This window comes from Aquila chrysaetos, chromosome 15 (assembly GCF_900496995.4).
Source record: "Aquila chrysaetos chrysaetos chromosome 15, bAquChr1.4, whole genome shotgun sequence".
In the NCBI taxonomy this organism is placed as follows: Eukaryota; Metazoa; Chordata; class Aves; order Accipitriformes; family Accipitridae; genus Aquila; species Aquila chrysaetos.
In genome coordinates, this window is record NC_044018.1 from 13,709,428 (window position 1) to 13,725,898 (window position 16,471).

At 35.9% G+C, this 16,471-nt stretch overlaps 1 protein-coding gene across 2 annotated transcripts in view; it reads left to right on the forward strand.

Annotated features, from left to right (window-relative positions):
* NBAS (NBAS subunit of NRZ tethering complex) overlaps positions 1-16,471 on the forward strand; it is a 191,676-nt gene that overhangs the window by 26,874 nt on the left and 148,331 nt on the right. For both annotated transcript variants that reach the window (XM_030037298.2, XM_030037299.2), the window contains exons 13-21: positions 1,506-1,569; positions 3,014-3,207; positions 4,320-4,577; positions 5,358-5,483; positions 6,627-6,778; positions 7,627-7,761; positions 8,026-8,104; positions 8,885-8,989; positions 9,286-9,422. In XM_030037298.2, the coding sequence (XP_029893158.1) occupies positions 1,506-1,569; positions 3,014-3,207; positions 4,320-4,577; positions 5,358-5,483; positions 6,627-6,778; positions 7,627-7,761; positions 8,026-8,104; positions 8,885-8,989; positions 9,286-9,422 (1,250 nt within the window). The remainder of the gene's footprint in view (positions 1-1,505; positions 1,570-3,013; positions 3,208-4,319; positions 4,578-5,357; positions 5,484-6,626; positions 6,779-7,626; positions 7,762-8,025; positions 8,105-8,884; positions 8,990-9,285; positions 9,423-16,471) is intronic.

Genomic DNA, 16,471 nt, shown 5'->3' on the forward strand with positions numbered 1-16,471 from the left:
TTTGGGTTCAGTATGAGAAGAATGTTGATAACACACTCGTTTTCGGTTGTTGCCAAGTAGTGTTTAGTCTGAAGTCCAGGAATTTTCAGCTCCTCATGCCCAGCCAGCAAGAAGGCTGGAGGGGCACAAGAAGTTGGGAGGGGACACAGCCAGGGCAGCTGACCACAACTGGCCAAAGGGGTATTCCATGCCATGTGGCGTCATGCCCAGTACATAAACTAGGGGGAGTGGGGCTGGGAGGGGTTGCTGCTCGGGAACTAACTGGGCATCGGTTGGCAAGTGGTGAGCAATTGCATTGTGCATCACTTGCTTTGTATAGTCCAATCCTTTTATTATTATTATTATTGTAATTTTTATTTGTTATTATTGTCACTATTAGTTTCTTCCTTTCTGTTCTATTAAACTGTTATCTCAACCCATGAGTTTTACTTTTTTTTTTTTTTTTTTTTCCTCCTTTCTTTCCCGATTCTTTCCCCCATCCCACTGGATGGGGGGGAAGTGAGTGAGCAGCTGTGTGGTGCTTAGTTGCTGGCTGGGGTTAAACCATGACAAGGAATATTTGGTTTTTGGCTGTTTTCAGAATGATTTTTACAGCTGAATCTAGTGTCCAAAAATAATGGATATTTTCATAATGTGTGTGATTCCTACTTAATTGTTACCCAAACATATTTGTTAAATTAACTTTAAGTGGCCTCATGTTTACTTTTAATTAGTACACCATTCTCTTTCTACTAAAAAATTAAGTCTGAAAATCATTTTCTGCTTGACCCAAACCTGCTTCGTTTGTCTGAGCTGTATAATCTACCTGTACTTCTGCTGCATTGCAGTTAGGGGCAGGATTATTGTCATCTATATTTGTCTAGTTCCTATGTATTCTGATATTACTAAATAAAGTTTAAAAAAAACCAATGCAGCAACAGCTTACTAATGCTAAACGTTGTATTGCATCATTAAATACTGCTGCTTCTCTTGCTGCACTAGTCTTGGAAGGGCCTTTATAATTATGAAAATAACCAGAGTAAATACTTAACAGCACTGTACTAGGTTATTACACAGGAACACTACACAGAGCAAACAGGAGGACTATTTTGGAGATTTTTCTTTTATATGCTTGCAGTCCTATGTATAGACATCAAAAGCAAACACTTGGTGGGCTTCTGATTGCTGGAGAGCCTTTATTTCAGAAATCTTTAGGGTATGATTACTGTTTAATGCTGACTAGGCCAGGTCTGATGGTACTCTTCTAATAGGGTGTTTTAGGAATCCAGAAGTCTATTTTGCTATGTTTGTTTGTTTGGTTTTTTTATAATTTAGCTGTCTGGAGGAAAGTACAATGTTACTACAGCAGCTGTATGTTTTATGTTCAGGAAAAGTTTGAATTTATGGAGAGCATTTTCATTGAAAAGTGAGTGGATCAGCAATAGAATAAAAAAACCAGATCATCTGTGTTACAAAGATTTACTTACATATAATCCTCTTTTTGTCTCGCACTTTTTTGTTTTTAGCCTGGTTATGATGAGATCAACCCAGACTGGAGACTCTCTAGTGAAAAAAGAAAGAAAATAAAAGGTGTGTGGTACAGTTAAATCATTATTTTATACCATTGTGTAGTTAAAAATATTTATATGAATATACAAAGATCTGAAATGGTTTAATTAAATCTCAATTAGAACAGTTGCCAAAATTATATGTATGATTTGAATTTGTGGCATGGCATAGCTAAATGAGTGTCACAATAATTTTTCTTTAAAATCCTCTTAGGAATACTTTTGTAGCCATAACCATAAATAAGATGATATTTCAGCACAGGACTTAATTTATTATTAGTCATGTGATTATGACTGTAGAATGCTGAACATTCAGCAGATGTCTCAGCTTGTATCAGAAGCCACTACATCATAATATTGTAGGTGACACATTATTAGTTGACAGTTTAAAACCTAAACTTACCTCTACCTTTTGTTTCTACGAATGTCTAATAAATTAGTCTTGAAAGCTAATGTAATTTAAAGATATTAGTTTAAAATTCTAAACCAAAAGGGCTTTGTTTCCTCCAACTGGATTTGCCTCATGTCAGTCTCTTTATTCTTTTCCCAAAATCCAGGCTACCATGTGCAGCCATTTATCACCTAGTTATTGCATGGCTCTTCTAAGAGTGCAGAGATCAATAGCTATTCCATGATCCATTCACTACTGCTTGTATACATCTATATTATTAAAAGATCTCTGTTCTTGTACTGTTTTTCTTGGTGATTCTGTCTTTGGGTTAACTCATTTGACCTTTGTGGGTAGGCTGCTGACTAAGCACTGAAGTGGTAGAAAAGTGGTAAGCTGATCTGTTTTCTTAGTGCTGTTTGGGGAAAGATCATTTTCATCGGAGAGGTGGGAAATGACACTGTAGTGAACAAGTGAGCTAAGTCTCTGCTGAACATTTTGTCCCAACATCCAGTTACCATAATCAAAGCAGTCTTAGAAATGACATAGCTTCCATCCTCAGTTATGGTAACTTTTGTTTGTTTGTGTTGTTGGTTAATCTTCTTAACAACCTCATCTTGTAGGCTGTTTCAGGAGCCTTGTTCATAGTTGTCACTTGTCCTCAAAAGCAGTGTAACCTTGATTTTCATCAGTAGTATGTTTGTTGCCAGGGAGACTTGGTCAAGGATGGCCTGGGAAGTATTGAAGCAGATCTTTATCAAATATCTAAAATTTGTCATATTTTGTGCAAGTAAATCAGTTTACTGTGAATTCTTTTTCCAAATAATATTAAAAAATAATTGCATTTGCAATTAAGTGATTTTTTTTTTCTCCTCAGCAGCTTTATTTAATGCAGAACTGATTTAGTAAAATGCAATTTATCTAAACTACAAACTTAGTGAACCAAGGATGCATATACAATAATAAAAGTTTGTTAAATTAGGCCCTCAAATGAAATCTTTCAGTAATTGAAGCTACTTCTGTTCTTATCTGGTGTTTATTTTTCATTGTATGGTGCATTCTTATTTATTTATTTTAGATAAAGAATCCTATTACCCATTGATAGATGTAAATTGGTGGGCAGATAATTCTGTCATCTTGGCTCGCTGCTCTGGTGCATTGACTGTGTCATCAGTCAAGACGTTAAGAAACTTGCTGGGAAAGTCATGTGAATGGTTTGAGAGTTCTCCTCAGGTCACTTCAGCTCACGATGGAGGATTTCTAAGTCTGGAGGTGAGGAAGGTGCACAAGCAGATACCTTTTTGGAAAGCTTTGCTTTTGTATATGTAATCCTAAGGGTGGTATGTGTGGTGTGGTTAAAAAATAAATATATTATTATCATTACTAATAGAAAAAGTGATTCTGTTTCCTTACCTCTAGGTACGTATTGCAGGGAAAATCTGAACTTGCTGCAACTTAACTGTCTTAATAGAAACTTGTCAAAACTTGTGGAGAGTAGTAGCAGAACTCCTGGAAGGCTCAGTCTGAATGAGAGGAAATCTTGCTGCAGGAAACAGTTCATGTCGACAGTTTTCACTGCTTTGTATGTTAGTGTATTTGAAGAATACTGCAAGCATCCCTCTCCCATTTTGAAACAGATGCCTCTTACAGAGGGAGTGTATTTAAAAGAAATGAGGAACACATTTAAGTTAAGACAAAGCCATGTAAGCGATCTATTTTTTTGTTCATCATTAGTAGGATTCCAGGAAGGAGTATAACATAATGAAGTTAACCAGGAATTTTCTCTGAAACTAAGAAAATTACTCTTTCCTAAGGCTTACACTGAAATAGGTCTTAAACATCTTAAACAACAGTTTAAAATAATATTTATCAGAATATCTCAATACGTACCAAAGCTTGTATGTATGTTTTTGGCAAGTTTTGTTATTCTGGAAATAAGATACAGCCAGTGACTGGCATATTAACAGCCTAAGGATGTAGTCTGAGATTACATTTGCATTGAACAGAAAACCTTGCTTTGCAAAGCTTAAGAGTTGAAAACATTGCTGTACGCTGCAGTAAGCTGTATAGCAGTGTAAAGATGTCTCCATAGTTCTGTCCTGCCTGGGGTGGTGTAGCATGTTTAGTGTAATAGCAGGTTACTATTAAGAAGCCTTCACTCTTGATTCAGTATTTAAGGGATGAAGCCTCAGATCTAGGAGACAAATGCAGTCAGGGTTTGTGGGGCATGTTAAGCAAGCTGAGAAATAAAAGGTTTAAAGGAGAAGGGGAAGAAGGATGTTGATTCTGAAATTTGAAGTACTGGAAGTGGAGATGTACTCAATTCTTACCAAACTAGTTGAGGTGTACTAGGTGGATGCTTCATATTCATATTTTCTGTGCAGTGTGAGATAAAACTTGTTCCAAAAAGATCACGCTTGGAGAGCAGGCCTGGTGATGAAGATGAGGGAGAAGATGACTCTGACTCAGATGATGAAACTTCTGCTAAGGACAGATACTTTAGCTACCTAAAGCAAGGCCTGTACTTTGTGACAGAAATGGAACGATTTGCTCCTCCACGGAAACGTCCACGTACTATTACAAAGAATTTCCGCCTTGTCAGTTTGAGATCCACGACTCCGGAGGAACTGTACCAGAGAAAAGTAAGTATAGAAGGAAAGGTCATATCTCTCTTAATCAGCTTTATTTAGAAAGAACTTTTTATTTTTCTGTTAATTCTTGCTATATTAACAGAAGGATTTAGACACGTATTTCTAAGGGTCTCTTAGCTGAGAGTGTACTGTGTTACCTAATCAAAGGGATCACTGTTTAAAACTAGCATTATTATAAATTCAGATGAGATGGTGTTTGAAGGTTACTGAGGAGATACTGCGCATCATTAGCTTGGCCAGACTTGGAAGTGTACTCATGAGTGTTTACAAATAATGAAGGACCTGGCAAATATATTGAATGAAATTAGTTTGGCTTGTTATTGGCCAGGGAATGGGTTAACTTATACTTTGATGTGAATGTAGTTTACTTGAGTGTTTTTTCAGGCATAAATACAAATTAGGCCTGTGACTCACTCTTACTGAACAGATATTTCTTCATTTTTAAGACTACTTTATGCAGTACTTTGTCTAGCCATTTCAGTTGTTCTGATGGTAAACCAGCCTATAGCTGTTAGAGTTTCCATGGAGTGCTGATGTCATACTGGTTACCTAAATAACTTCTTCCTTTTTCTTGAGGAAAAATCTCTCATTTTCTAGAGGTGTCCATAAGATCTGAGTCTTACTCATCTGTATCTTGAGCCATTCTCTTTCCTACCTGCTTAAGCATACCCACAGTAATTATGCCTCTACCTGTTTCAACACACAGAATTAATAATTGATCATTTAATATGGAAATCAGATGACTTTCATTTTCATGTGTTTGCTTTTTAGATTGATAATGAAGAATATGGGGAAGCTTTGTCTTTGGCTCAAGCATACGGCCTTGACTCTGATCTTGTATATCAAAGACAGTGGAGGAAGTCGGCTGTTAATGTTGCTTCAATTCAAGACTACTTGGTGGGTTTGGTTTTTTGTGACTTTTAGGCTTATCAGAATGGCTGCATTACCTTTACAGAAATTGAGTTCTTAATTGTGTTCTAATCTATGCAACATAAATTGGTGGCAATTTGGAGAGCTGTCCTGCAAATTCCATTTCATGTCATGTGGAAGAGAGTGATCTTGTTAATTTAACTGAAGGCCTGATCTGGAGACCTTGGAAGTTAATGTAAATATTTCAAGTATCTTGTAATTTCTGTTAATAGCAGCTTGCTCTGATGTAATCTCTCTCCACATGCAGCAGTAGATTGTTGCCTGGCAAATTAATAATAATTGGAAATACAAAGCATTTAACTAGTGTCGAAGTATTTTAGAAAATTAAATGGGAAGGTGAGGTTGGTATCGGTAGCTATATAGCAAAGTTTGAATAACAAAAGTTATAGTGAACTCTGCTACCTGTTAAGTGGAGCTTTTCAGTAGAATCCAACATGTTTTTTTTTGGCTTGGAAGAAAGACTTCAAACTCAGCAGACAAGCATTGTCAAAGCTGCACAACCTAATGGTGCTATAGGGTAAAGTCTTCCAAGAGGTCAAGAGAAATATAATCTAATTTGGGGTTTTTTTTCAAGTCAGATATTAATTGAATGTCAAAATAAGATTTTTACAAGTAGCCATTCTTCATGTGCTATGTAATCTCAACTGAAGATCAGCAGATAAGGCCAATAATATTTTGTGACCCTTGTGTGTCTCTTCTGTCACAGAATCCTATTGGCATGTGAAGAGATTGATACTGAAAATGACTCTAGTGCTATTGTGGAATACACTTGGTTAATAAAAACTGCATTTTAGCCCCAAACCATCCCATTTTATGTAGTGTAAGGAGGATTGTTACTAGTTAGGGGATACAAATAATAACTTCTGCTCCAGTTATTGTGAAAGTTCTGCTAAATAATTTGGCATTTCTGTGTCCTTTTCTGCCACATACACTCTGAGGGATTTATGGTTTTTTGCATTCTCACCTCTTTTGTTGGTTCACATTGTCAATCATCAGATTAACTTGACGTTTTCTGAAGTGGAAGAGACACATTAGAAGATTTTAACATCTCTGGTTTCATTGCTTTGGATTGAAGTATATAACGTTGTGTATGCTCTTGTTCTTGGACAGAGTAAAATTAAGAAGCGTGCATGGGTTCTTCATGAATGCTTGGAAAGAGTTCCAGAGAATGTGGATGCTGCTAAGAAGCTGCTTCAGTATGGCTTGAAAGGCACAGACTTGGAGGCTCTCGTGGCCATAGGAAAAGGAGAAGATGGCGGCAGGTGTGAGAAGAGTATTTTTTTGTTTGTTTTCTTTTTAAAGAATGGCGTATGAATTCTTTTCTAATAATTTGGTAAAATTTTATCAACCACTAATGACAATGTTAAGATGCTTTTGCACGACATAAAGAAAGGTAATTCTTTGAATCAAACTATTCTAAAGATGTCCACAAGGTACCTCTTCTCACTTTGCCTTTGTAAAAGGTAAAATCACTGTTTATTTTATACTGCATTTTCCTTCTTCTCTGGATGCCCTTTGTTTTCTTCAGCATAGAGAATTTCTGATGTCACTTTTTTTCTATGAGAATCTGTTTCTGTTCCAGTTCTGGAATCTGCAGGTACCCCTATAAACGCATTTTGTTGTATGTCTTAATTGTTGTAATAATCCTCTGTTGTTCAAGTGCGGAGGGGAACAACGAAAAACACAGTGGGTCAGTCAGGAAATACATGCAGAGACAATTCTTCTCACTATTCAGTTCCTGGTGGTAGAAACAGAAGAGGCCGTTCTTTCTTTGTGCAGTCATCTATTACCATTGTACACTGTGGAGCTGTTGCCAATCCCAGGGCTACTTGTGGTATTTAGAAACTTTTATCAACCATCATAGCTGTGTGGTTTGTGCTTTGTTTTTTTTGTTTTGTTTTAGGGAGGGAGTGGAAATGAGATGCTGCTGCTTGTTGGCTTGTGATGAGTGTCTGCTGCTTTACGACAGCAAAACTCAGTATTATCTTTTTCTATAAAAGCTTAGATTTTTAGTCAAGACATAAATGGAAAGCTCTGTTAGTATGCTCATTCAAAACCTAGTTTGTTATATCTTTTTCTTTTAATCAACATTATTGGTTTTGCCTTCCAGATTTATCTTACCGGGGGAGGTAGACATTGAAATTCCCTATGAAGACCTTTTATCACCAGATGAAGAAATGGATACTAGAAGAGAAAAAGAGGCCAAGAAGCGTCAAGAGCTGCTCTTATCAGTAAACTTCTCAAAGTAAATGAAATGTTAGGCCATGTTTTATTCAGAGTTATAGGTTTAACTACACAGTTGCAAGAATGTAATTACTCTCATGTATCTTATTCCTAATAGGAAAGTGGTTTAAATTTTAATTGGCATTATATTGTGTCAAAGTTCTCGGTTTACTTAATTTCTTGATATATTCCAGTGCACAGTCACTAAAATCTGTAACCATTGTCTTCATATGCACATGATGTACAAGATCAATTGCAAGCGTGAAAATTCCTGTTTTGAACACAGGCTGACACTGGAACAAAAAGAACTCTGCCGTAGCAGGCTGAAGCTGTTAACTTACCTTGATCGCCTTGAAACCTATGAGGTGAGCAAACTTGTTAACTGGCTACAGTTCTTTTGAGTTCTCATTCCATAGGTGTTCCTGTAACTTTTTCGTCGCATCATCATATCATTTTTTTATATATATAAAAAAAATAATATATATATTATATATTGTAGTATTAATGTTTATAGTCTTCTTGAAATCCTGCAGTCTTGAGAAAAAGTAAGCTGTTTTCTGTTCAAGCTATCCTGTTTCTCCTGTTTTACTGTTGTTGCAAATGGCTGGCTTCTAGTGTTGAGAGGTATAGTTGGGCAGAAGCCTGCTTTGAACATGCTGTGTCTGCAAGGAATTAAGTTATGCAACAACATGGGATGTGGAGTATGGTGCAGGATTACTATACTTTCCCTCTGTCAGTCTAATTAGCAAATTCTATTCACATTCTATAACACATCTTTTTCTTCCATGAGCTTACCAAAGTGAAAGTTTTTGGAATGTCAAGCTGTATTTTGCTTAGTTTTTTATTTTAATTTTGCAGTTGGTGCTAGTTACAGAATAACTTTTACCACATCTCTTTAACTAATGATGTCTAAACACTAATTAAGGCAGAGAATTGTCTTAGTTTATCAGTGAAAAATGCATCTGTTTTTTTCATAGTGAAACAAATAAACAGCATGCTTTCCCGCATGTATCTCATACTTATTCATCCTAAGATAAAGAAACATGTAGACTTTTTGATGCTTTTCTAAATCTTGCATAAAAATATCCCTTATAAGGTTTTGTGGTTTGTTTTTTGGGTTTTTTTTTTTTTTTTTTTTTTTTTAGGAAATCCTTGGAGGGCCTCATGCAGCTGAACAGAATTATGATGGTGAATTCTTCAAGAAGTTCAGAAATCAGAATATTGTACTTTCAGCAAGAACTTATGCTCGGGTATTAATATTTATTTTGCTAGAATATAATTTTGTTTTGGTATTGCTGTTTGCACTTAAGTGCATTTTTTCCCCCCCTTCGAACTTGGTTGAACCTCAGTGGGAATTTAAGAGGTGTGGGGTGTATTTATTTGATTGTGAATAAATAAATGCAGTGACCCTGAGCTAATTTTCTTTATTGCTAAAGAAAATTTTCAAATTAAATGTTTGTTGCATGACCTAAGCTTACGTTTCTTGCTCCTTTTCAGTCTAAATCAGTCTTAAGCTAGTTCTGCAACATAATGTTTTGCTCTTTAGGAAAGCAATGTCAGAGCCCTGGAAATTTTGTTCACTTTCCATGGATCAGCTTTACTTCCACACAGACAGGCAATTCTCTCCAATTTTCCAGAGACTACTTCACCACATGAATATGCTTTCTTGTTGCCTGAAGCTTGGTAAGGATGCGTCAATGGATATTAACTAAAAAAAAAAAAAAAAACACACCATGATTTTTAGGTTAATACTTAAATTAGTTTCCATATATGGCAATCTGCTGTTGATTATTACCTGTAATCAATAGAGCAGCTTTGTTTTTTATGTATTTGACCAGTATTCATTTTCTGCTTTACTTTGTGCCATTCATGGAAACCTTTTGGTCTCTTTTGGTTATTATCAGGAAAGTAGGGACTTTAAATGTTCTTGTCTCCATTACACATAAGAGGAAGCATGGCCTTTTCTGATCTGAAACTGCCCAGATTTTCACAGGTGTAAGTACAAGTCTAACTGGTTTGTAGTAACAGCCAGTGTTGGGAAATTAATAATACAAGTGTTTAGCTCCCTGGAAGCAATTACATTTTTCTGGATTTGTTTTGAAACATAATTTAATGCTTAAGCAGTCAGTAACTTCAAAATCATCAATCTTCTTGATAATGATTCTTATGCAGCTTGCTAAGGTAGAATTATGAAAAGCTTTAAATCCAGACTTTGCTATTCTTTCGTTTCAGCATAAAGTGTTAGTTTACTGTCAATTTCGTATAAATTTTCATAAGAGAGTCTTCCTTGAACATCATAATAATGTTCTGTGTATTAATTAAAAGAATTTTTTGCTTCTACAGTGTTTCTTTCAAACACTTCAATTATGAAATTAGTTTTGAAGCGTATTGTTCGGTGCCCATAAAGAATTGGGCAGATTTCATTATTTCATATTTTACAATAGACTTTGAAGACTTACTTCAGAGGGGTATTTTTTGGAGTAGCTAATAGATTTTTTTTCTTTTTTTTTTTTTTTTTTTTTTTGTAGTCTTCCAACATTGTAGTTAAGTTTTTCACTTCAAAGTTTTAACAGTCCCATTTGGATAAGTCTCCATGTAGAAGAGGGTTTTTTAATTCATCAGGTTATTCCCCTGACATTTTTCCTAGCTTATAATACTTATAACTTCTGCTCAGAAAGGACCAAAGTGATGATTTCATGATATCTAATACTTACCTGTGCCCTTTTTCTTGTGTTGGTAGTATTAGGAACACAGTTAGTTAGTTATGGTGTGAAAACACTTGTTTTATCCTTTTCTTTAAGGTAACAGTTAGGACCATGAAGAGAAATGATTGCAGTGTTTATAAAATTGGTAAAATATATTCCAATTTTCTCTTTCGTTTTGATAAGATTTATAATGTGAGAGGGAGGGGAGGAGGGTTGTCTTAAATGTGGTTATGATACTTCATTGGTGTTCATAAACATGTTCCTCTTCTTTCTGAAGTGTTGTTTGTTCTTGGTTTTGGCTTTTTATTTTGTTGTCGTGGTTGGTTGGTTTGTTCAAGAAACTGACTTATGTGCCAAGAGGCAAAATGACAGTTAAAATAAAACATTTCACCAGTGATCTAGTAGTAAAGATGTGAAGTTATGGGTTAAGAACTTAGTTTTGTCTGCTGTTGAAAAATGGAATTATGTGGTTTGAATCTTTATTCCCATGGCAGACAGAACTTTCCAGTGCTAGGATTAGGATCAGGTATGTGAAGGTTCACACCCCCCCCCCCCCCCCCCCCCCCCCCCCCCCCCCCGATTGTAGAACAGATAATACTGTATGTCTTTAAAATGTTTGTCTTTGGACAACTACAGAAATGGGGATGAGAGCAAATCCTATACACACAAATCCCATATACTTATAAAAATATACTGTATATTTGATCTAACTTTTTCTAAAGCTGTTTCCCTGTTACAAAACTGATTAGTCACATAGTAAGCTGTCACATTGCTAAGTACAGTCCCTAAAACTCTATTTTATTAAAGTAATAGAATTAAATATGTATTGATGAAAATATCTACTAATGAGAATAGTATACTAATGAAATTGTACAACTTAAGTCTAAATAACATGTTCTTATTAATTTAAAAAGTTGTTTTTAGAAATGGGATGAGTCTGCCGCCCAGTCCAAATAGTTTCAGCTTCTGGCAGTTGTTGTTTCATGTGAATCAGAGAGAATTGAAGTTCTTGGTCATTTTAAGTGAGTTTATTGGGCCTTTTAGTTCTAGCATTTATTTTTTAAATGGGTTATTAGTATGAATAGAATTACTGGAATTCTGTAGATACATAGTTGTTGTTATGAAATACAGTTTAAATGTGTGCTATCTAGTTTACTTCTCTATAGAACACAGTATGTAGACATAATTTGCCTTAAATTAACTGACTGAACAAGGTTATGATGCAACTTATTAAACTATTTTGTTCCCATGTAATATTAAAAAGTTGCAAGTACTAATTAATGAACTTCTGAACAGAGGGAAAACATTGTAAAAATATAAACCCCAATGTTCTAATTGGTAGACAAAATGTCTGCAGCATTACAACTTAGTGTCTCTTCAGTTTATGCAGCTTGTAGTTACAGTGGTCTTGGAATAAGGGGTGAGAATGATTCAATCTGTCCTCATGAACTTTGACTCTAGACAAATCTTGTAAAGGATTCTGAGTCAGGAAATGACTTAGTCTGGTTTTCCTTTTTAAATTTCACACTGTTGCAGTTATGAAATAGGATGTATGCTGGATATTAGAAGGATTTTCTACTTTCAGCTGCAAAAAAGACAGATCTCTCTTGTGATTTCTTTTAGCTCATTGTTTTCCTGAAAATTCAAGGCCATAATTCTCTGTACCAAGAGATTCCAGTAGGGTAATCGGTTGCTGTGGTGCATGTGATGAGACCACTAACATGGACCAACTGCATGATGGTGCCAGTGTTAAGAGTGCACCCTGCCCCGATGGCCTTGCTTAAGGAATGCCTTGTTGATTCCTTCACTGCTTGGTCGCCTGCAGCTCAGACCTCTTGCTGAGCAATGTGCAGCTCTGGAGGCAGAAAAAATTTTGGTGGAGGAAAAAAAAATACTATAGTTTGTCTTCCAGGTCTTCATACATGGACCTGTGTGTGTGTAGGAAGAAGTACTGCTGGGAATTGACCATACTGTGTCTGTGTATATGGAGCACTTCAAATGAACGGAGGCTTGATTTGCAACTGGAGCTCTCTGAGGTGACACCTATCCTTACGGAAATTCACCACATTGCTCTGTGTTCTCTTAGTTCCTCCATTGATAGGGGAATCTGGCTAAGGAAAAACTTGAGATTGTATAGCAGGTGCTGCCTTGTTTGTGCATGGAAGAGGTGAGGTGGGACAAACAGGCACCTCTAGCTATTGCCAAGGCAAAAGCATTGAAACACAGTTGCTTGCTGTACACCACCACCACCATGAATGCACACAGAAGTGCTATATCTGAAGAATTTCATTGCCTATGAGAAATGCTTTTGTAAAGGTTGCATTATAACTGCCATTTCCTTTTGTCTGGAGCTCCCAGTTGAGCTGCAGATAATAAATTCTAAGTACCTAGTGAAAGAAAGACTTGTTTTGCTAGTGTGTTCTGTAGGCATAAAGCAGTTGTTTTTCTTGTTACTGGCACATGTCATTTACATTAGGATGGCATTTAGAGGCCAGTGTCACAAAAATTTTAAGGCCTTATCAGTCAAGGAAGAGTTGGCATAACAAATGGGGAAAAAAAGGTAGAAGAATTTTTTTTTTTTTTCCCCTGTCTTCTGGGCAAGGTTGCTAGGAAATACACACTTTTTTTTCTGTATCTGCTTGTAAAAGTTCTCAAGTGGTAGATATACTTTTGTTTCTTGTTTTGGCACATGTTTAGTAGCTTAGCATCTTTAGGGGTCGCTCTCAGAACTGTTCAGGATGAGGTTTGTAATGTCTGAGCAGAGGATTTATGTATTCATGAGACTCTCGAAGGCTGCAAGTTATATAAGCTCAACAGCTCCCAGAGTTGAGAAGGAATGTGAAATGCTAAGATGCGTCGGTGACTCTACATGCCTATCGGCTTCAAACTGGTATTGTGATAGACTGACATTACTCAGTAATGTGTTTTTGCAGAATTGTGATTGTAATGTTTTCCTACTTTTCGTATTATTTCTCAGCTTCTTTTATAATGATGGCTCCTGAATCTCTGCTGTCTCTTAGTCATTGGGATTCATGCTCCTTCTCAAAGACCCATCAGATGCACAGACTTCATCTGTTAAGACAACTACAGTGAAGGTGGTAAAAGTTTAGCTATTCAAAGGAGATGATAGCTCTTTCTAATCTCTGTTTTAATAGCTACAGCTAGCGTTCTTAGTCTATAGTTAAGACTGTTGCCCTCAGGTTTTTAAAGGTGATCTCAGAGGAAAATAATGCTTTACCACCATTATAAATACACAACCAGAGTCTTTTTCCTTTTCTTTTAATTTTCTTATCCTTTTTACTACATATTGCAACATTACCGCTCACATTTTAAACTTGCAGAAGTTGGGAAATCCAAATGTATTGTTCCCTCAACAGCCATAAGTCTGCTATATTGCACATTACATTACTAGTAAAAATCCTCCCTCTAAGACAGCAACTTTTTATATGTTTCTTCTTTTTCTCCTTAACTTTCTCAATACTGGTTTTCAGTCGTGGCTTAAAGTGAATTTTTGCTGGAGAGTTGTGGATGAACTCCATTTGCCTGATGAACTGAGGTAGGAGTGGAAATACCTCTTCTAAAAATGTAGTGAAGCTTTTAAAACCTGAAAATTTCCATGTGGTTGACTCTCATCTATGAATAGATAAATACTACACAATTAAACTAAGAGGTTCATAAGCAGTTAACTTTGCCTTTCCATAATGATATCTTCTTCTGAGCTAGGTTTTTAGTTATTGCCTGTGGCACTGCAGTTTCGATACAGCTCTTACGGCTTCGTCTCTTCTCTTCTTAGTATGTGTATATAAATAGGTTTGATGACTTGAATGTCTGCAGAACTGTCTAATGTATAGTTCTCATTTTTTTGTATTAGTTTTTCTCCTTCTCTTTTGAAGCTGAATTTTTTTTTTTGGTTTTGTTTTTTTTTTTTTTTCTTTTCTTTTCAGTGTAGTTCAGAAGTGTTCATGTTAAAAGAATTAATCCCATGGTCAGTTCTTTTTGTTTGTTTGAATTCATTTGAATAGTGCTACAGTGAAATAAATAAGGGCGTAAGTTTTTGTATGTGCTTCTCCTTTGCACAAAGTGAAAGAAGAAAAACAGTTTAGAGGTAGAGGGATCAATGTAGTTAATATTATTTCAAGGATGTGTTTGGAGAAAAAAAATCTCAGCTCTTACCTTCCACTATGAAGTAGAAAAAAAAACTTTTGAGAGTAAGATTACCTTGTCATGATGGCACTCGTGTTCCTGTCTGGATTGACTTCTGGTAGGAGTGGGGAAGGTTCTTGTGGTCCATGAGCACTTGAAGGCTGAGAGAGCTGCATGTGTTCAGCACGGAGAAGGTTTCAGGTAGGCTGGTAGCAGCCTTTGCATACCTTCCTATAGCACGTGAGCTGAAGTATGCCTGTGCTGTTTATCCACAGATCATTAACAGGATCTTTTTTATATTTCTGGCTTGTTCATGCTTGACCTGTCCTGTCTTCATCTAATGTGTGTCTTTTGCCTGCATAGTCCTGAACTCTACCTTGGCTTGCCTTCCCCAGTCTTCTCGTGAAAGTCTATTCCTACTATTGTCTTATTTTTCACCTTTTTACAGGGTTCAGAACAAAATTTCTTCCATGAACATTGATTATGCTTTATAAATGTACAGTTCTGAAGAGGGATTTTCACTATATGGTGGCAGACAGCTTTGATCTTGCTCTGAGTTCATCTGAGTCTTTAGAATAGCCCATTTTGATTTCGTGAAAGCTATTGCCTCACAGTTTTAATTGTATACATGAAGAAAAAAAACACAGAGAGCTTCTAAACTGTGGTGTTGGTAGAGATTTCTGATATTTAGATTATTCAGTCTAGGTTGTTTTAGGAGGGGAAAAAAAAAGTTCCCCTCTCCCCAAATTCTGTTAAAGGTTAACCACATCATTAAAACATAGCTTGATTTGTTTATGCAAAATCAGATTTAACTTTTCTCCTCTGGTGGCAGAGTTGCTTCAAAAGACCTGTCATCGCAGTATGCACAGCAGGAATTCTGAACGGTAGTTAACTGTGGCAGCCAAAAGCAGCTGTGATACCTTTTCCACTAGATTATGCAGATCAGTTTTCCCAAAATGTGAGGTGTTTTTGGCACTCTGCTTTAGGCAGCAGTTGTACTTCAGTCTTGATGACTTTGTCACACGTCCTATGGATATTCCTGGAAAATGAAGAGCTTTTCTCTCTGCCCAGCACTTCTGTATCACATAGGATATGGAGTAATTGGAAACCTAAAAATATATGTAATCAGTTACATGGTTGAATTTACTAATGTACAACTGAACTACTGTAATGGTAGAAAAGAATGTTTTCATGCAATATGAAAAATGCAGTACGTCTCATAGCTGTTTAAGAGTATATATTTGGGATGCATTTCTTATTATGTTTTATCCTTAGTTATAGAATAATTGTGGCATAATAAAACTGTTTCAGAGCCATAAGAATTGCAGAACAACAGAAACTGGCACTGATTTCCCCCTTGTTGTCTGAGAAGATACAGACTTTGGACAAATGAGTTTCTGGATTAAATTAAAAAAGAACATTTTATAAAACTTCCCTTGCAGATCCTGCATATATACAACTATATATTATGGAGGAATTAAAAGTAGGCTATATATATCTGTATGTAGTGGGATTATGGAAGTGCTAATTTGAATGTGAAGTCTAAAATAATTTACAGTGTACTTACAGTAAAATATGGAAATCATAAATTCTGTTAAGTGTACAAGAGTCAGCAGGGGAAAAGAGTATTTGAAAGTTCAGGATTTTACATTCCTTTTATCACAAAACAAAAATTTGACATAATTTTAAAAATAAATGTAATAAAACTAGAATCAAGAACACTCTTCAAAAACCTTTTGAGTGTTTAACAAAACCATTTGATAGAAACACTACCTTATTTTTATAGTTCAGTATCTTTCATATATAGCTTTCTCACCTCTGACAGATCAATAATTGGTTTCTTACTTAAATGTGTTATGTTCAGAACTATTCTAGTATATAACA